Source organism: Ahaetulla prasina, chromosome 2 (genome assembly GCF_028640845.1).
Source record: "Ahaetulla prasina isolate Xishuangbanna chromosome 2, ASM2864084v1, whole genome shotgun sequence".
Taxonomy (NCBI): Eukaryota; Metazoa; Chordata; class Lepidosauria; order Squamata; family Colubridae; genus Ahaetulla; species Ahaetulla prasina.
The window spans coordinates 205236087-205257316 of record NC_080540.1 but is presented as its reverse complement, the minus strand read 5'-3'; the positions used below and the strand labels follow the sequence as shown (position 1 = coordinate 205257316).

The window sequence follows — 21230 nt, the reverse complement described above, 5'->3', positions numbered from 1 at the left end:
ACTATTGCGTGGGGGAGGGGACGACGACAAGGGGGGGATTACGCACTGTATGACTGAGACAGTATAAAGATAAAATCATGAAAAGGTGAATCCACATTTAAGTACTTATCTTTATTTTGGCTCACCTACACAGCAGCACATAGCAAATCACCTTGTGTTTACACATTCAGGCTAAGGCAAAATGAAACAAATGGCTTCAAACAGTGACATGCTTTATTTAGGTCTGGCAGCCTTCTCGTACTGGATGCTCTTCAGATGTGGTGGACTTCAAATTTGGAGGAATTGGAATTGTCCAACTCATCTGAACAGAACCAGGAGCACATCAGATGCAGAATTAAAAGTCATGATTCTCGCATGCCTTCGCTTTATCTTTTCAAATTTATCGAACTGCAGAATCAAAGGCTGATTGAATTAAAACATTAAGAGGAAGATGAATGAAAATAAAGCGGCTTCAGTTGTAGCCCTTTCTCAAGTTTATGGAGTGTTATTTCTAATATGTAAAGCAGGTGTGTAGTCTAGACTGACATATCAACTTAGACAAAAGTGCCAAGCATGTTTATTCTCACAAAAGTACACACGGTAGTAAAGATGACTGGAAGAATCAAGTCAAGTTCAATTTTCAACCAAAGATATAAGAATTAGAATTAGTTCTGGGATGTATGAAACTTTTAAAAAATGAATGTAAAATATTTTATGTAATCTGTGAAAACATACAATATTTCAAAATTCTGCAGTGTGTTCATGCTTTTTTTAGATTGAAGAACATCATACCCTTTAGAATTTTAAAGGATAGGATATGGAATCTACAATCTGCCATTTAAGAAGCCTGCAGTGATACGTAACATAAACAGAATGAGTGGAATTGCCAAGGGACAGGACAGGAAATGATAGAATTGCATACACACAATCCAGAAAATCTATTTAATTTTGCATTTAACAATCTCAATCATAATGCAATGATGAACACCCTAAAAAGTTCAGATCCATTACCAAACATTTAAGAATAAATACATTTCAGCTGTAATAAGTGAAACGTCATTCTCTTGATCTCACTGCAATCTATACATTAATCATGAGACTTTCCTGATTAAATAACATATTGTGACATCAACTTTTCATTTTTTAGGTTATTATATTTTATAATTAGTTTTTAGTTTTATTTATAAGTTAAGATATTTAAATATGAGTGTAACACCAGAATGAAATTATTATTTTAGACATATCTCCCATTTTTTAATTCTCCGGTCTAAACATTTCAGTACAGATATTCTGTACTAAGTCCTCGTTTACTCATATAATTTGAATCTATTTTTATGCAGACGATTAGAAAAGTATCGACAGTATTTGAGAAGATAACATGACTTTCCACAAATAATTATATTCAAAACTACCCTCAATCTGCCTTTACTGAAACCGATGAGGATTGCAGAAAATATTTTTTTTATGTGATGTCGTTCAACTGGAATAAAACTATTTCAAAGGTGAAAACGATGCAGGAATCAGGAGCATGTTTTGCTGGGTTTCCAAGAACTGAATATTTTCCCGAACTGAAAATAAGAATTAAAATACACTCTCTCAAACTTATAAAAAAGCATTAATAGACATTCCAAGATACACGGTAATTTTAATCTTACCAGCTGCTACCACTCTGGCATCTTCATGGGCCATATGCCTCCCAGCTGCTCGGATATCTGGATTCTCAAACCACCAAAGCACATGAACTGTGAAAGTAAAAGCAAGAACACAGTCCTAGCACAAGGTGTGCATACATATCTATCGGATAATTATGACATTCAAGTTCCAATGTCCACAATATTCTGCCCCTGAGACCTTCTCTGTACAATTCTATAAAAGACCAAGCTAGTCAAAGAGCTACAGAAAATGAAGTATGACGGATATGATATAGAGGCATGGTGGTATTCTAGAGCAGGGATGTCCAACCTTGGCAACTTTAAGACTTGAGGACTTCCAACTTCCAGAATTCCCCTGTCAGCATGGCTGATGGGAATTCTGGGAACTGAAGTTCACTAGTCATAAAATTGCAAAGATGGCCACCCCTGTTCCAGAGTTAAATAACTATCCCATGTTCTGTGTTCTAAAATTTCAGTATAGTCTAGGCATTTCCCCCAAAAAAGTGGGTAAACGTTTTCTAAAACTTCAGAAAGCCATTGGCAATTAGCGTACACATTAGTTTATGAATTATTGAGTCTGTCATCTGCACACCTATAACTGTCTGTTTTGGTTCTGCAACCCAACAAGACAGACATAGACTTCAGAGGATAATTAGAACTGCAGAAAAAAAAATGGCTACCAACCTGCCTTCCATTGAGGAATACATTGAGGAATACTGCACGAGTCAAAAAGAAGGCTATGAATATATTTACAGACCCCTCACATCCTGCACATAAACTCTTTCAATTCGTACCCTTAAAATGACGCTACAGATCATTGCACACCAGAACAACTAGACACAAGAACAGTTTCTTCCCGAACGCCATCACTCTGCTAAACAAATAATTCTCTCAACACTGTCAAACTATTTACTAACTCTGCACTACTATTAATCTTCTCATTGTTCTCTCGCCCATCTCCTTCCACTTATGACTGTATGACTGTAACTTTGTTGCTTGTATCCTTATAATTTATATTGATATTGTTTCCTGATTGCTTATTTGTACCCTATGACTATCATTAAGTGTTGTACCTTAGAATTCTTGATGAATGTATCTTTTCTTTTATGTACACTGAGACCATATGCACCAAGACAAATTCCTTGTGTGTCCATCACACTTGGCCAATAATAAATAAATACATACATACATACATACATACATACATACATACATACATACATACATATATTCTATTCTATTCATGAAATAGATAAATCAACAGTCTGGCTCACTGTAAGGCAGCTGTACTCCTAGATTTTTCTCCAAATATTTAGACAAGATTCTTAGGATGCTAGAAGTGGGGATCCTGATTTCAGTGGTACAATGATATAACTGATGCCATTTGCTATGAATAGAACTTGTTTAAAGGGCAAAACAAAAATAACGTTCCAAAAGTTTTTTCTTTTAAATATGATGAAATCTGGACCCATCTGATAACTTTTTTTCTTGTTGCTACGCTATAGTGAACATATATCTGAGCATGTGTGAAGTTATAAATCATAGGAAAGTAAATATATATATATTGGAGCATGATTTTTTATTTGAAATATGAAAAATCTTGAGCCTGTACCTGTATTAAGAAATCCATATTCTGTGTGGAAAAAGCCAATCAGTTTTGCATAGCCTTTACTAACATGCGCATCAATAGCTGCTTTGAATGAATTTCCCCATAAAGCTGGTCCACCTGGTTTCAGCTGATAAGTCACTAACTCATAAACTCCTAGGAGAAAAAAAATCATTTTCAGGTTATTATAGGCAGTGAGACAAAAACAAGCAACTCATTTCTTACAGTACATTATGTCTCTATCTTCACCACTGATCTAAATTCAATTTCATTTTACTTTTTGCTTTAAATCTATGCATGCTTGGGTTTAAATTTACTTTCAGTTCATAATTCAGAATTATATGCCCATCATTCCACAGATCCCATCATTCCATCATTCCACAGATCCCATGCCTGTCTCAAACAGAAGAGATTTAAATATACTTTGACCACTTAAAAAAACCTACTTTACCAATGCATGAAATCATTTTAAGAGACAGTAATACACATAGCAATTTCTCTCTCTCACACACACAAATATAAATAAGGACTTGGAGAATATGATACCCTTTAAAATGAGATTAAAAGAATGAATATTTTGAAGTATTGTTTGGTTTCAGTCCACAGCTGTGGAAAGTAATGCAATTATGACAATACCCAATTTGGTTTCCAACAGTAGCTTATGGTTTTGGGGCATAAGGAGGGTATCTTCCCCACAGCCTTGAAAGAGGCGGTGGTGAGACCCCTCCTCAAGAAGTCTTCCCTGGATCCAGCTATTTTATCGAACTACCGTCCGGTCTCTAACCTTCGTTTTGTGGCGAAGGTTGTTGAGAGTGTTGTGGCACATCAGCTCCCTCAGTACCTGGATGAAACTGTTTATCTAGACCCGTGCCAGTCCAGCTTCCGGCCTGGGTACAGCACGGAGATGGCTTTGGTCGCGTTGGTTGATGATCTCTGGAGGGCCCGGGATAGGAGTTGTTCCTCTATCCTGGTCCTACTTGATCTGTCAACGGCTTTTGATACCACCGACCATGGTATCTTGCTGCAGCGGTTGGGGAGCCTGGGAGTGGGGGGCACCGTTTTTCGGTGGTTCTCCTCTTATCTCTCCGACCACTTGCAGACAGTGTTGGCGGGGGGGCAGAGATCGACCACGAGGCACCTCACATGTGGGGTGCCACAGGGGTCGGTTTTCTCGCCCCTCCTGTTCAACATCTATATGAAACCGTTGGGGGAGATCATCCGTGGTTTTGGGGTAAGTTGCCAGCTGTACACTGATGACACTCAACTGTACATTTCCACCCCGGATCACCCCAACGAAGTCGTCGATGTGATGTCCCGGTGCCTTGAAGCCGTTCGGGTCTGGATGGGGACGAACAGACTTCGACTCGACCCATCCAAGACGGAGTGGCTGTGGATGCCGGCGTCCCGGTACAGTCAGCTAGTTCCATCGCTGACTGTGGGGGGCGAGTCACTGGCCCCCAGGGAGTTGGTTCGCAGCTTAGGCGTTCTCCTGGATGCACGGCTGTCATTGGAAGAACACTTGATGGCCGTTGCCAGGGGAGCTTTTTATCAGGTTCGCCTGATCCACCAACTGCGTCCCTTCCTGGACCGGGATTCGTTATGCACGGTCACTCATGCCCTCGTTACCTCCCGCCTGGATTACTGCAATGCTCTCTACATGGGACTCCCCTTGAAGAGCACCAGGAGACTTCAACTGGTACAGAATGCGGCTGCGCGGGGGATAGAGGGAGCGTCTCGGAGCTTCCATATAACACCTCTCCTACGCAAGCTGCACTGGTTGCCGGTGGTCTTCCGCGTGCAATTCAAGGTGTTGGTGATCACCTTTAAAGCGCTCCATGGCATAGGACCAGGTTACTTACGGGACCGCCTACTGCCGCCAATAGCCTCCCATCGACCTGTGCGCTCCCACAGGGAGGGTCTCCTCGGGGTGCCGTCAGCTAAACAATGTCGGCTGGCGGCCCCAGGGGAGCCTTCTCTGTTGGGGCACCTACCCTATGGAACGAACTGCCTCTGGGGCTACGCCTTCTTCCCGACCTCCGGGCCTTTAAGCGCGAGCTCAAGACTTTTTTGTTTCAACGAGCAGGGTTGGCCTAAGAGTAATTTTTAATTGAGTGGTTTTATTTCTTGTTATTTTAATATTCGGCCTTATGGTTTCAGATTTTTAAATTTCAAATATTGTGTTTTAATTTTTGTATATGTCTTTTTAACTTGGCTGTAAACCGCCCTGAGTCTTCGGAGAAGGGCGGTATAGAAATGTAAATAATAAATAAATAATAAATATATCCTTACAGGATTGGTAGAGGCAAGTGGGGGTGGAGGGGGTAACAGCTTGTGAAAAACAAAAGGAGCTAAAACATATTACCTCAGTAAGATTTATGGATTTCTGTAACATAATTAGGGATGGTTTGAGTTCTTTTTTTTGCCTGTGGTAGCCATTTGGGGGGGATATCAAGTTAAACCAGAAGTGGTAAGGCCTGTTGCAAATGGTAAAGCAGGTTCTGAAATAAACTTCTGCAAGTTTATTTCAGAAGCTGCTAATCTTGGCTCCTCCCCTTATTCCTCCATAAGAAACTAATGAATATTACTAATCAGGTGTGCTTCATAATTTTAGCGAATGTGTGTGAGTCCGAACCCAGCAATCTTCCCTAGTCTGTCTCCTCAAACAATTTCTGAATTTCTGTGGAATTCCTTTCACTGACTATGAAATCAGTGCAAATCAGGTTGAGGAGCATGAGAACTGACCTTCTTTTGGTGGGGTTCCCAGCTCACACCAGGGGACCATGTAAGCAATTTCCATGTGCTGCTTATCAAGAAGTGGAAGAATTGCAGCTAGTTTTTCCTGCCATTCTTTATCATTGATTACAGCTTTCCTTACAGCTGCTCTGTGTGCAAAGTTATCTGTGAAAGGGAAAAAAAAGAGATCAAACTTCTTAGAGCCACGTCATATTTGCTTTCATGATAAGCGTACAAAATGATAGAGAAATAAAATTAATATTTATTAAAAAGTTTTAACTTAATATTACTATTAAGAGAACAAAACTTTCTCAAATGCAGCCTTGGAATATACATACAGTCTGCTCCACCCTATTTTCTCTTCAAGAAGCTCACATGCTATTCTGCTGGGCCATGCACTGTTGCATAATCCCCAATACTTATGAAAATTGTGAATTAAGCTCCACATGGTTTCAGCAAATGTCTCCAGGGACTGGAGGGACTCCAGCTGATGAAAGAGAAAGACTGGGGCCTCCTTTAGAAATTATAGATTGTGAGCCTTGATCAGGGTGAAATTCACTTACTTTCCCTACTGGTTCACCAATGTGCACACGCCGCTCACACCCGCTCATGCGCGCCGTCATCTGGGCATGCACCAAACCTTCTGTGCATGCGCAGAGATTTAAAATGTCGCAAAAAAACAACATCATGACGTCCACACGGGTGAGCGGACTCTCCCGCAGCCGCCACAACCAGTTCGCTCGAGCTGGATAGAACCGGCTGAATTTCACCCCTGGCCTTGATGCCTCAGAATTTTCCAGGCAGCAATGCAAATGTCCATTAGCAATTTTTCTCACTGGCAGGCAACTTGATGTGCATTGGCAAGCAGACGGATGAACACTCTGGTCTTTTTCTATTGCTTAGTTAACAGAACAGTGCTTCTAAACTGGCTTTATTTGTACGTTGTTGTTTGCAATCCTGGATGGTATCCATATAACCTGCTAACAAACGTTATAGAAATAACTTTAAAAAGGCATATTCAACCTCTTTGAAACACCACCATGCAATCCATACCGTATTTCCAAATATGAAATGCTTTATTCATTGCCCCAAATTCAGCTGTCCAGAATCCAATCATCTGTGAGTGAACCATACGAATCTTAATAGATTTATTGACCAATTCAAGAAATTCTTTTGCCTTTGCTGGCTTAACATCATAAGTACGGAGTTCATAGATAGTGCCAACTTCCTGTCTGGGTCCCGTAGCAAAAGGCGAACAAGCTTGAAACACATGTGCCTTTAAAGAGACAAAAGCATAAAAAAAAAATTGGTGGAAATAATACTTTCTAGGTTTGTAATCAGGGAATATATGATTTGATATATGATTCCCAGATACTATCTGGGAATTTTAGTAAATAAAATGCTAAAGCTTCATTCATGTTTAAGTTTTGCATTTTAATAATACAGATAGTCTTTGACTTACAACCACAATTGAGCTCCAAATTTATGTTGCTGAGACATTTGTTGTGTTTTGCCTCAATTTACGACCTTTAACATAACATAACATAACATCAGAGTTGGAAGGGACCTTGGAGGCCTTCTAGTCCAACCCCCTGCCCAGGCAGGAAACCCTACACCATCTCAGTCAGATGGTTATCCAACATTTTCTTAAAAATTTCCAGTGTTGGAGCATTCACAACTTCTGCAGGTAAGTCGTTCCACTTATTAATTGTTCTAACTGTCAGGAAATTTCTCCTTAGTTCTAAGTTGCTTCTTTCTTTGATCAGTTTCCACCCATTGCTTCTTGTTCTACCCTCAGGTGCTTTGGTGAACAGCCCGACTCCCTCTTCTTTGTGGCAGCCCCTGAGATATTGGAACACTGCTATCATGTCTCCCCTAGTCCTTCTTTTTGTTAAACTAGACATACCCAGTTCCTGCAACCGTTCTTCATATGTTTTATCCTCCAGTCCCTAATCATCTTTGCTGCTCTTCTCATTTAACAACTTTTATTCATTTAACAACTTTCTTGCCACAGTTGTTAAATGAATCACTGCAGTTCTTAAGTTAGTAATATAGTTAAGTGAACCTAGCTTCCTCATTGAGTTTGTTTGTCAGATGGTCACAAAAGATGATCACGTGACCCCGGGATGCTTCAACTATCATAAATAGGACTCAATTCCAAGCATTTGAATTTTGATTACTGTGGGGATTTTGCAATGCTTGTTAAGTGTGACACTTTTTTCAGTGTAACTTTGAACTGTTATAAGTTGAAGACTACTTGTAATTCATTGGGAGCAAATACAAGTTTCAATGTAAAATAAGTTTCACTTATAATGCTATTCATCTTGAAGACTTGTGGAAAAATCCAAGATAGGGAGAGAGGAAGTAAGAAAAAACTGAGGAAGAGATAACTCAGTTAATGATCTGTATCTTCCTAGATTCCCAAAATCCATTACAAAGGAGTAGGTATTATGCATGGAAAAATGCTCTGGAAGTTCATAAGAGGGATTTCTGTAATTAAATATCTGGTTAAACAAGTTCTTCATGAATCTGAAGCGCAGATGGCATTATGGCAGAACATTTTCAGTAGTTCACAAGAGCTCATAAAAAGATACGGGAAAAGTGGTGGTGTCTAAGGAAACTTTGGTCTACCACTGTGAGTTACAATAGGACCTTCAATTGTTCCCAGAGAAGACATTGTTAGTTCCAGATTTTCTTATATAAGTGTCATATTCACAAAAGATGCACTCCCAAAAGTAGAGTGCTTCAGACTCTGTTCAAACACCACAACTTTCATTTTTTCAGACTTATGCCTAAATCTGGGGGGAAAAAGATGCTGATGCTTTAAGGATTTTTTTTTAAAGCTTGAAATCTCCAAAGCAGCTTTTAAAAACATATTAAGAATCTTCAAAGCAATTCTTAAAGCACTCGCATTCTTCTTCTTCTTTTTTTTTTTTTGTTCAAGCTGACAGGAAGACTTGAAAAAAATCGGGATGCTTTGACAAAGGGCAGAGAGTTGATGCTGCTGTCCAACATCTGAAGCATTCTTTCGAAGTAATTTTTTTTCAAGCCCTAAGATACATACAGAAAATGGCAGGCCCACATCAATGAGCTCAGGATCAGAAACAACAATATGCAGGACGGTTTCTATTTGCCAAGTCCTACATGGAAGTAACATTTATGCTTTCAAAAATATCATCATAAAGTTACATTTATGTAAGTTATAATTGTAAACATTTATCTAGAAAAAGTGTATTGAAATCATTAAGATGTACCTATGAAATGGAGTATTTTTTACTTTTAATAAAAGCAAATCTTTTTATGAGTCAGATTCTGGATCAAAACAATTATAGTGAGAAAGGGGTAACCATGAAAATATGCTGAATTGCTTTGCATGATTAGCTCATGCATGGTTTATTGCACGGGTGTCAAAACTTGATCGTATCACGCGACGTCAGGTGATGTATTGCGATACTTCTTGCCTTTGTGGAGCCGGAGTGGGTGTGGCCTGCGTGTGGATGCAGCTGGCCTGCGGGCTGCCAGTTTGACTCCCCTGGTTTATTGAATAAACCAATTGCTTGGGTTCACACATTGTGTTGCCATCTCAATATCCACCCAGGAACTAATTAGAATTCAGAGACCATAGGCTAAAACCAGGGTGAAATGCTGTAAAGAGTATTAAGAGTATTCCAAACAAAAGCAGATGCCAATCCACGTCTCTTCAACTTGCAGAAACCCCAGAAATGGCAACACATGAATCCAGTTGGGAGCCTGGAGTTGCACAGTACTCTCTTGGGATTTTAGGTCTATGGTGAGGTTCAAACTGTTTGGAGGCTTTTTGCTACCTTTTTATACCAGAAATGACAGTGAGTATAAACAATAGCACCTGGTGAAGCTTTGGCAGCACATTTTATCAGTAATTTGGTTCCAAATCAGTTGAGTCTGGCCAGAGGTATTTTTTTTAAGAAAGGGATCCTACTAAATAACTTATTGGGATGGTATTATGACATATCTTGTAAATAACTTGAGAATTGACTGTTAATTATTGTTATGGGAAACAGTTTTTCTAGTGTGCAGCTATTGTTCTCCCATCTGGAAGCAGGGATCAAATGAGAGAAACCATGCTGTCCTTTTTCTCTGCATTGTTACACAGGGGAGTACATATTGGATCCGGACGGGGTGGGGGAGGCAGGTCTTGATGTTATTATCTGGGATGAGTTTGATCCTGTGATCCCTGAGGACATGGACAGGTTAATGGGGAGATTGAATGCGACCACATGTTTACTGGACCCGTGTCCCTCCTGGTTGGTATTGGCCACCCGGGAGGTGACACGAGGCTGGCTCCACAAAATCGTGAACGCTTCTTTGATGGAGGGTGTTTTCCCTGCCGCCTTGAAAGAGGCGGTGGTGAGGCCCCTCCTCAAGAAGCCTTCCCTTGACCCAGCTAGTTTAGCAAATTATCGTCCGGTCTCCAACCTTCGCTTTTGGCAAGGTTGTCGAGAGTGGTTGCGACAGTTGCCCCAGTACCTGGATGAAACTGTCTATCTTGATCCATTCCAGTCCGGTTTCCGGCCTGGTCACAGCACGGAAACAGCCTTGGTCGCTGGTTGATGATCTCTTGAGGGCTCGGGACAGAGGTTGTTCCTCTGTCTTGGTCCTATTAGATCTCTCAGCGGCTTTTGGTACCATCGATCATGGTATCCTGCTGCGCCGACTCGAGGACTTGGAGTGAGGGCACTGTTCATCGGTGGTTCTCCTCCTACCTCTCCGACCAGTCGCAGACGGTGTTGACGGGGACAGAGATCGACCCCAAGGCGCCTCTTATGTGGGGTGCCGCAAGGGTCGGTTCTCTCGCCTCTTCTGTTCAACATCTATATGAAGCCGCTGGGTGAGATCATCCGTGGTCTTGGGGTGAGTTGTCATCTATCGCTGATGATACTCAGCTCTATATTTCCACCCCTAACCACCCCAACGAGGCTGTTGAAGTGATGTCCCAGTGCCTGGAGGCCGACGGGTCTGGATGGGGAGGAACAGACTCAGACTCAATCCCACCAAGACCGAGTGGCTGTGGATGCGGCGGCCGGTACAGTCAGCTAATTCCATCACTGACCATTGGGGCGAACTATTGGCCCCACGGAAAGGGCTCGTAATCTGGGCGTCCTCCTGGATGCACGGCTGTCTTTAGAAGATCATATGATAGCCGTCACCAGGGAGCCTTTCATCAGGTTCGCCTGATACGCCAGTTACGCCTTTCTGGATCGGGCTTCCTTATGCACGGTCGCTCATGCCCTTGTTACATCCGCCTGGACTACTGTAATGTTCTCTACATGGGGCTCCCCTTGAAGTGTGCCCGGAGACTCCAACTGGTCCAGAATGCGGCTGCGCGGGTGATAGAAGGAGCACCTTTTGGCTCCCATGTAACACCCCTCCTGCGTAATCTGCACTGGCTCCCAGTGGTCTTCCGGGTTCACTTTAAGGTACTTGTCATCACCTTTAAAACGCTCCATGGCCTAGGGCTGGGATATTTACGGGACCACCTACTGCCACCATTAGCCTCTCACCGACCAGTGCGCTCTCACAGAGAGGGCCTCCTCCGGATACCGTCAGCTAAACAATGTCGGCTGTCGACCTCTAGGGGGAGGGCCTTCTCTGTGGGGGCCCCTACCCTCTGGAACGAGCTCCCTCTGGGGCTTCGTCAACTCCCCGATCTCAAGTCCTTCCACCGCGAGCTGAAGACGTTGCTGTTTCGAAGAGCAGGACTAGCTTGAATGTAGTTTTAAATTGGGATTTTTTTTAAAAAAAAAGGGGTTTAAATGAGGTTTTAAATTTGTATTTAAAAGTTAGAGCATCAATTGAATTTAACTATCTATTCTTTAGCTGTATTTATCTATTATATTTTTTTCTGTTGTTTTTTGTCTGTGAACCGCCCTGAGTCCTTCGGGAGATGGGCGGTATACAAATATAATAAATAATAATAATAATAATGATAATAATAATAATAATAATAATGATGATGATGATGATGATAATGATAATAATGATAATGATAATAATAATAATAATAATAATAATGATGATGATGATGATAATGATAATAATGATAATGATAATAATAATAATAATAATGATGATGATGATGATGATAATAATGATAATGATAATAATAATAATAATAATAATGATGATGATGATGATAATAATGATAATGATAATAATAATAATAATGATGATGATGATGATAATGATAATAATGATAATGATAATAATAATAATAATAATAATGATGATGATGATGATGATAATAATGATAATGATAATAATAATAATAATAATAATGATGATGATGATGATAATGATAATAATGATAATGATAATAATAATAATAATAATAATAATGATGATGATGATGATAATGATAATAATGATAATGATAATAATAATAATAATAATAATGATGATGATAATGATAATAATGATAATAATAATAATAATAATGATGATGATGATGATGATGATAATGATGATAATGATAATAATAATAATAATAATAATAATAATAATAATAATAATAATAATAATATTCAGCCGTGCTTCGCTTTGATGGCAGCCTGACGTAAAATGGGGGCAGGGGATACATACAGTTAGGGAAAATAACAAAACAACGTTTTGGGCTCAATTGCAGTCTTAAATTGAGGACTACGGTGCAATTTGAACCTTATTGGACACTTCATTCCTGGAGGGTTTTTAAAGAACAGACTGGACAATCCTTTGTCTGAAACAGTATAGGATCTCTTGCTTGAGGAGTGGGGACTGGACTAGAAGATCACTGTTAGTTTGGGATATGTTCAGAGCCCACACATCTGATGACATAAAAAAATTGGCAAAGTCATCTCAAGTCACTTTGGCCGTTATTCCAGGTGGGCTTACATCTGTATTGCAGCCCCTAGATGTCAGTTTAAATAAACCTTTCAAGGACCGTGTGCGAAGGATGTGGCATGAATGGATGACATCTGGTCAAGCTCGTCTGACAAAAGTTGGAAATCTGAGAAAGCCAGACATAGAACTAATAGCACAGTGGGTTCGTGATGCATGGGAAGATATTCCAGAGGACATGGTGCAACGTGCCTTCAAGAAATGTGGCATTAGTAATGCTATGGATGGCAGTGAAGACAGCGCATTGTATGAGAGTGACAGCAGTGATGATGACGACTGTGAACTCAGTGATGACGACAACGTATATGCGGATAACATCACAGAAGCTGAAGTAGCTGAAGCTCTGTTTGGACAAACAGATGATGAGGAGGAGAACTCCAGTTTTGAGGGATTTTAGCTCTCGTTAGCTTGGTTGCTGTTACTTTTAAAGATACTGTATTTTTGATACCATATTCTTTTTGGGGACCCCCTTTTGCACTTTTATTGTTTTTCGTTCAAATAAATATTCATGTTATTTTACTTGGCTCTATCTTTATTTTTTACATTGACCAGTAGCTGCCTCATTTCCCACCCTCGGCTTATACTCGAGTCAATAGTTTTTCCCAGTTTTTGTGGTAAAATTAGGTACCTCGGCTTATATTCGGATCGGCTTATACTCGAGTATATACGGTATATGTTTTCTGTTGTTTTTTGTCTGTGAACCGCCCTGAGTCCTTCGGGAGATGGGCGGTATACAAATATAATAAATAATAATAATAATAATAATATTAAAGGCTCAAGAGCAGTTATTTCTCAACCTTGGAAACTTGAAGATGTATAGACTTTAATTCCCAGAATTCCCCAGTCATCAAGCTGGTGGCCTCACTGCTCAAGAGTGATCTATAAAAACCATGCTGCAATCCGCAAAGCTTGTAAGTAACTTTTTTCAGTGAATGCATGGGAAGAAATTTACAACACAAATATATAAGAGTTGGCCAACACTGAGCTTCAGTGTTGAGCGACTGTGGTCTAAACAATAGATTTCCTGATGTTTCGCTAGCAACTACGCCTGACATTTTCTTAAGAATCTGTTGTCTAGACTACGGTCACTTTACCATGAAGCTCAGGACTGCCTGAGTTAACACAAAGCTTGCTAAGTAAAATACGTTTTGTCCCAGCTAATTAAGTAACTGAGTGGCTGGCTGAAAATTACTCAGATACCTTATATGTACAAAGGGTTAAAGTGAATCACAGCACTATCTCTTTGTCATGATGTTCCAATGGTGAAATCCAATTTTTTTTACTACCGGTTCTGTAGGTGTGGCTTGGTGGGCATGGCTTGGTGGGTATGGCTGGGGAAGGATACTGCAAAATCTCCATTCCCACCCCACTTCCGGGGGGAAGAATATTGCAAAATCTCCATTCCCACCTCAATCTGGGGCCAGCCAGAGGTGGTATTTGCCAGTTCTCCAAACTTCTCAAAATTTCCGCTACCGGTTCTCCAAACTGCTCAAAATTTCCGCTACCGGTTCTCCAGAACCTGTCAGAACCTGCTGGATTTCACCCCTGTGATGTTCCATGATGTCATTATATACATTATAGTATCCATAAACTACTGTATGGATTATAGACTGTAATAGCATGGTATTTGCAACATGATAAACCCAACTCAAACTGTATTACAGTTTAATATTTTGTGAAGTTAGACAATTATCGACAGCTAAAGAAATCAACATATTTCACATACCCTATAAATAGGAGTTCTTTCTACATCAATTTGCATGAGAATCTACAACTGCTTTTTTTTTTTTTTTTATAAAATATGCATACATCCAATATTCTTTGGATTGGAGTGGCATAGAAGCCTGAATAAATAACAAATAACAATATTCTGGCTGTACAGGGGTTAATGCTGGGAAAGATTGAGGGCAAAAGAAGAACGGGATGACAGAGAATGAGGTGGCTGGATGGAGTCCAGTTAGGCGTGAGCTTAAATGGACTCCAGAGTATGATAGAGGACAGCAAGGCCTGGAGGAACATTGTCCATGGGGTCGTGATGGGTCGGACACGACTTCGCAACTAACAACAACAACAGGGGCTGAGAATATTGAGATTTGCAGCACTGTCTTTCCTCCTTTACTAATCTTTCAAGAGAAAAAGCACTGATATCTTCCAAGGAAGTGCAAGATTGTTAATGCAATTCAGAAATTAGTGTGCAAATCAATAACTAGAAGCACAGCAAAAGATGTGTATGTCAGCAGTCCATGGTAAAATATCATAATTTGTTTCATTTTGGGAACCGACAGTGCATTTTTCATAGCTTCATGCACCACTGCTCATCTCTGGCATTAGTTCATAACATGTTTTCCAAGCCGTACATTTCAAGCCCCAGACAGAAGCACCGCACTTTTCCTAGGTAGCATTTCTTCAAAGATGCCTAGAAATTAATACGCACATATATTTGAAACCTCAATTCAATCAAAAATTGTTCCATTTTCCCTCGCATCTGTTTCGTATTATGAAACTCAAAATGTACTGCTAATGTTCAGATATTTGTTTTACAGGTAGTCCTTGACTTGCAACAGTTTGCTTAGTGGCCATTCAAAGTTACAACAGTACTGAAAAAAGTGACATATGACTGTTTTTCAGTTACAACATTTCCAGCATGGGAAAGCAGGTTACAAACCTATCAACTGCTATGATTCATTTAACAACTGAGGCAATAAAGGTCGTAAAATGGGGCAAAATTCACTTAACGAATGTCTCAATTAACAACAAAAATTTTGGGCTCAATTGTGGTCCTAAATTGAGGACTACCTGTGTTTTGATCTAGCATCTGTCTTTAAAAAACATTGAACAGTTGCAAAGCTCTGATTTAACTTCTGTCATGTCACTAAAAATGTTCAGTCAGAAAAATGTTATATGTAAAGAGAAATCACTAGAGGTTAATAGGAAATTACAAAGTAAACAAATACTCATAATCCTAAAGAAAATTTAGACATTGGCATTAAGGTCTCTTGCAGCAAAAGTTAACAGTGCTGCAGCTGGACATCCCTAAACATATAGCATATAAGAGGAATTTATTTTTTTAACATAGCATAAGCATAAAACATACTGACATGATTCAAAAAAATGCATTTGCTATGCAAAGTTCCTGTGCCATTATTGTACCAAACCTCCAATGCTACTAATGATTTAATGATATTTTATCTGAAATTGTTTAGGATTGGTAAAATTATCTGAAGAGAAGAAAATTATGTTAGAAATGTACTACTGAAACTTGCCCGTTTGTCATCAAGTGATGCTTTTTGATAGCATGGGGGAAAACGGCATTATATATCATTCTCTGGAGAAAAACTGATTCAGTAAAAATGGGCCATACAGTAAAGAAGTGAAAATGATATCAGATTTATACTGGTAATTTATTGATGATAATTTACTTCTTCCAGAGTTTCCATATTTTGTTTTTCTCTCTTATCAGACCCTGTCTCTTTGATTTGTTATACAGCTCTATGCACACATTTGATTTGTTATACAGCTCTATACAGAGAACTCTTGAGGAAAACGCATCCAAACTGCTATAATTCTCTTTATACAGTCAGTTTCTACTTATATGTTCTTAAGAGTTCATTTCCCAATTATCTTTCAATCAGCAAGCAGTTTTTTCACCACAATTTCTGTCAAATTGAGCTTGATTTCTGATAATTCCATGATATGCCAATTTGTTTTTTTGGCAACGATACAGAAATGTGATTTGGCTTTTTCCATAGTGCCAAACTCCCACTTCTTTTAAAAAATATTATTTGAACTATGATACATTCATAGTACATTTACTGATGCTCTAAAAATGAATATTTTTCAACTGTACGCTGACGATACGCAGCTGTACTTTTCCACCCCAGGCCATCCCAACGAAGCTATCGAAGTGCTGTCCCGGTGTCTGGAAGCTGTACGGGTCTGGATGGGGAGAAACAGGCTCAAACCCAATCCCTCCAAGACGAAGTGGCTGTGGATGCCGGCATCCCGGTACAGTCAGCTGCAGCCGCGGCTGACTGTTGGGGGCGAATCACTGGCCCCAGTGGAAAGGGTGCGCAACTTGGGCGTCCTCCTGGATGGGCGGTTGTCTTTCGAAGATCATCTGACGACCGTCGCCAGGAGGGCTTTTTACCAGGTTCACCTGGTTCGCCAGTTGCGCCCCTTCCTTGACCGGGATGCCTTATGCACGGTCACTCATGCTCTGGTTACCTCTCGCTTGGATTACTGCAATGCTCTCCACATGGGGCTCCCCTTGAAAAGCACCCGGAGGCTCCAGTTGGTTCAGAATGTAGCTGCGCGGGTGATAGAGGGAGCCGTTCGTGGCTCCCATGTAACACCATTCCTGAGCAGACTGCACTGGCTACCTGTGGTCTTTCGGGTGCACTTCAAGATTTTGGTGACTACCTTTAAAGCGCTCCATGGCTTAGGGCCAGGGTACTTACGGGACCGCCTGCTGTTACCGAATGCCTCCCACCGACCTGTACGCTCGCACAGAGAGGGACTCCTTAGGGTGCCGTCTGCCAAGCAATGTCGACTGGTGGCCCCCAGGGGGAGGGCCTTCTCTGTGGGGGCTCCCACCCTTTGGAACGAATTCCCCCCTGGACTTCGCCAACTGCCGGACCTTCGGACTTTCCGCCGCGAGCTGAAGACCTATTTGTTTATTCGCGTAGGATTGGCATAGGATTTTAATTAGTTTTAATGTTTTAATATTTTATAATTTATGGGTTTTATTTTTTAATGTTTTAATTTGGCCATTTGTGTAATAATTTTTTTAATTCATTGTTTTATGTGTATATTGTTGTCGTTTTTATCTTGGCTATAAACCGCCCTGAGTCCCTTGGGAGAAGGGCGATATAAAAATTCTAATAATAACAATAACAATAACAATAATAATAATAATAATAATAATAATAATAATAATAATAATAATAATAATAATAATAATAATAATAATAATATTTGGAAAATAAATATTATAAATACTTGGGACAAATGAAATGATATCTAAGTTTCAGAACAGGAAGCACATCGTAAAATTAAAATCTCCTTCCAAGAGGGCTTGATTCCTAGTGAAATCTGGGAAGCAGACAGATACGGAGGTAAGTAAACAGAAGAAGCCAGGAAGAAATCAAGAGGGTATTATCATATGGAATCATATTACAGGTAGTCCTCAACTTACCACAGTTCATTTAGTGATCGTTCAAAGTTACAACAGCACTGAAAAAAGTGACATGAGCGTTTTTCACACTTATAACCTTGGTAGGATGCCCATGATCACATGATCAAAATTCAGACACTTCAGACACTTGGCAACTGACTCATACTTAATGATGGTTGCTGGTTATGTGATACCCTTTTGCAACCTTCTGACAAGCAAAATCAATGGGGAAGCCAGATTCACTTTAACAACTGTGTTACTAACTTATCAACTGCAGGGATTCGCTTAACAACTGTGGCAAGAAAGGTCGTAAAACGGGGCAACGCTCCCTAACAAATGTCTCACTTAACAACAGAAATGTTGGCCTCAACTGTGGTCATAAGTCGACGACTACCTGTATACCAAATACTGTATTATATACTAGGGAAGCCGTTTGCCATTGCCCTCTTCCAGGTTTCTGAGGTCACAAGGTCCTGCCACCTGCTTGCTGGGCAATCTTTTTTGGGAGCGAGAAGCTTCACATTTTGGGAGGAAGCCAGACCAGCAATAGCCCAAAGCAGTGAAAGGCACCCCACCCGTCTCAGAGAAAGCAAACACAAGAGTTGCAGGTTTATTTTCCTTCTAAAACAGAGGTCTTCAGACTTGACAGCTTTAAGACTTGTGGACTTCAACTCCCAGAATTCTCCAGCCAGCATAGCTGGCTGGAGAATTCTGGGAGTTGAAGTCCACAAGTCTTAAAAGCTGCCAAGTTTGGGGACTCCTGTTTTAAAAGGATCTTAACTGAAATCATAACAAATCCCGGCCTATCTTAAAGGCTGCATATTATTGTTTTGTGTGCGGGCATCGGATTGCAAAAGGGGGATGCGGGGTGTACGGGGTGGGGTGTGGAAGGGGTGCCCTCCCACCAGTAGCCCCCTCTCCAGCCCAGCCCGGAATAGCAGATCCCCTATGGAAACATGTAACAACGTGGAGCAGGCACCTAACGATCCGCAGCCGGGGAGAACGAGGCAGGTGGTTTTCCCCAGGGGATTTACCTGGGCGCGGAAAGGGTCTGTCGCTGTTGCTCGTCTGAGGAGGCGGCCAAGGACGGAGCCCACGTGGAGACCCAACATGGTAAGGAAATCCGTAAGCGCCCACACAGCCCACGTTGAAGGACGAGAGGGCACCACTCTACCCTCCTCTTTCACTTACGGAGGCCTTAGGGGACAAAAAAAACCCAAAAACCAAGTCTTGGCATTAGGGCGGAGATCGAGCGGGCGGGAGGGCGTATCTCGAGGCGACTCTTCCGAGCGGCGAGAACCGCAGGTGCTTCGGTGTTGCGTCTTTGAGTCGCCCTTTTCGCTTTCCTTTCACGCATCCGACATCTCTTTTAACATGCGCTGCTATATATTCTTGCCTACTGAGACGAATGAGCTTTTTCTAAAACTCGGAGGTGTCTCTCTCCCACTCCCTCCCCTCTGGTTTTCCGCTGATACTAAGAAATATGGGAACTCATCTACTGCTGTCCCAAAGTGCTACTATTCAGGAGACCCTGAGGACCCCTATAAATCTCCAAGTGGTTCAACGACCCTCTAAATTAAGGATGCAAACGACCATCTGTCTGCAAGGAAATTAAATCCTTCCATTCCCCACTATCCTGTGAGAGCTGAAGAAGCTTCTTGGAGGAGAAGCGAAAAGTCTTCAAAATAAAAACAAGAAATTCTAGTTGGCGTCTGAAAAAGCACCTTTGGGACAGCCATGACCTGGATGACTGAGAATCTCTACAGACTTTCATCTACTGTATCTGCTTGAAAGCAGCAGATTCTTTGGTAGCCCAATTTTTCGGGTGATGACACAGCTGGGTTCACAGCCAGCTTTGGACAGGTGAGTTTCGGACGAGTGTAGGGTGCCCCTTTTTTGATGGGGTCAATGTGATATTGCCCAACTTTTGGCAACCTGTCAAAGAATGTGGACTTCAATTTCCAGAATCCAGAAGTCAGGATGCTGGCTGGGGAATTCTGCGAGTTGAAGACTTAAGAGTTGTCAAAATTGAGAAACACTGAGTTTAAGGTTTCCCCTGAATTCAGTAATATAGATCGATTGATAAACTGTGATTAAAGTAGTCACAGATAACTTTACTGTGATTACTTGAATCACAGTGTCTCAACTGATATATATTACTGGGTTACTGAGATAACTGTTAGTTATGATAACTACGTCAGTCAGTCCCAAAGCTTAGCCTCTGTTTATTTTGATGGAAGGGTATTGTACCCAACAGAAGTTTGTCTTTGGCATGAATAGCCAAGAAATGAAACTCTTTAGCTCATTTAACAATTTAAAGGAAGTTGGATTCTCACCTTGCATCAAGCCTTTATTTAACCCACCCATTAGAAGTGTGTAAGGTGCCCAACAGTGGTTGGATTCATACAACATGCTAAGGTGACATGTAACAGACCACATGTAAGTGTGAAAAATGATGCTTAAATTTATCTTCAGCTCTAGCTGAAGGAAAGCTCACTAAGCAGCTTTAAATTTTATATTCAGTGAGGAGTGAACTAAGGCTCAAGAAAATTCAGTCTTAAACTGTTCCATTTCTTCAAAAATGCCAAACTGTTCGTGTTGTTCAGCCAATGGGAAATGAATGGTTAAAAAAAGTCAAAAATACATAATAGGACTACATTTCTGTTCCTCTAGTCATTGTGTATTTTTTCTTGAGGAAAGCATATCTAAATAGCTACACTGAAACAATATTGAAAATAAAACTTTTAATTAATCTGGTCACCCTCAGCAATGAATATTAAAAACTGCATAACTATATTCTTCTGCCTGTATTTCACTGTTTAGATTGGTAAATCCTGGAGTTCTTTCAATACTGTCATACTGGGGATTATTTTAGCCTGGAAAAGGCTGATAAGACAATCCTGTCTCCACAGAAGTTACATTATAAAATCCCTTATCTATAACCATGCTGAGTAAGCATAATGGAAATTGTAGTCCAGTGATATCTGGGCACTGGATTTTGGAAGAGACAGCTAGTATAAATATGACAAAATACATAATACTAAATCCTTAAATGGATCACACTTTTAACTATTTTGCTCAGGTTCTACTGCTATTGCCTCTTTATTTTTTCTACATATATTTAGACATTTTATACATTCATGCCATGAAATTGGTTAATTAGTTTGTTAGCATA

The 21230-nt window shown here is 40.5% G+C and overlaps 1 protein-coding gene across 2 annotated transcripts; it reads right to left on the bottom strand.

The window, feature by feature from the left end:
* Positions 1–90: 90 nt before the first annotated feature.
* Positions 91–19278, bottom strand: LOC131193171 (protein NipSnap homolog 3B-like). 2 transcript variants are annotated; one of them, XM_058173103.1, is made up of 6 exons: positions 19090–19275; positions 7024–7246; positions 5980–6135; positions 3244–3393; positions 1635–1721; positions 91–1547 (listed from the first exon to the last, which is right to left on the bottom strand). In XM_058173103.1, exons 1-6 carry the CDS (start codon positions 19165–19167, stop codon positions 1471–1473), a joined length of 771 nt encoding a protein of 256 aa, XP_058029086.1. In that variant the 5' UTR covers positions 19168–19275; the 3' UTR covers positions 91–1470. The 2 variants fall into 2 exon arrangements, with proteins under 2 accessions (XP_058029086.1, XP_058029087.1); XM_058173104.1 differs by lacking the exon at positions 1635–1721 and having other exon boundaries at positions 19090–19278.
* Positions 19279–21230: the final 1952 nt, after the last annotated feature.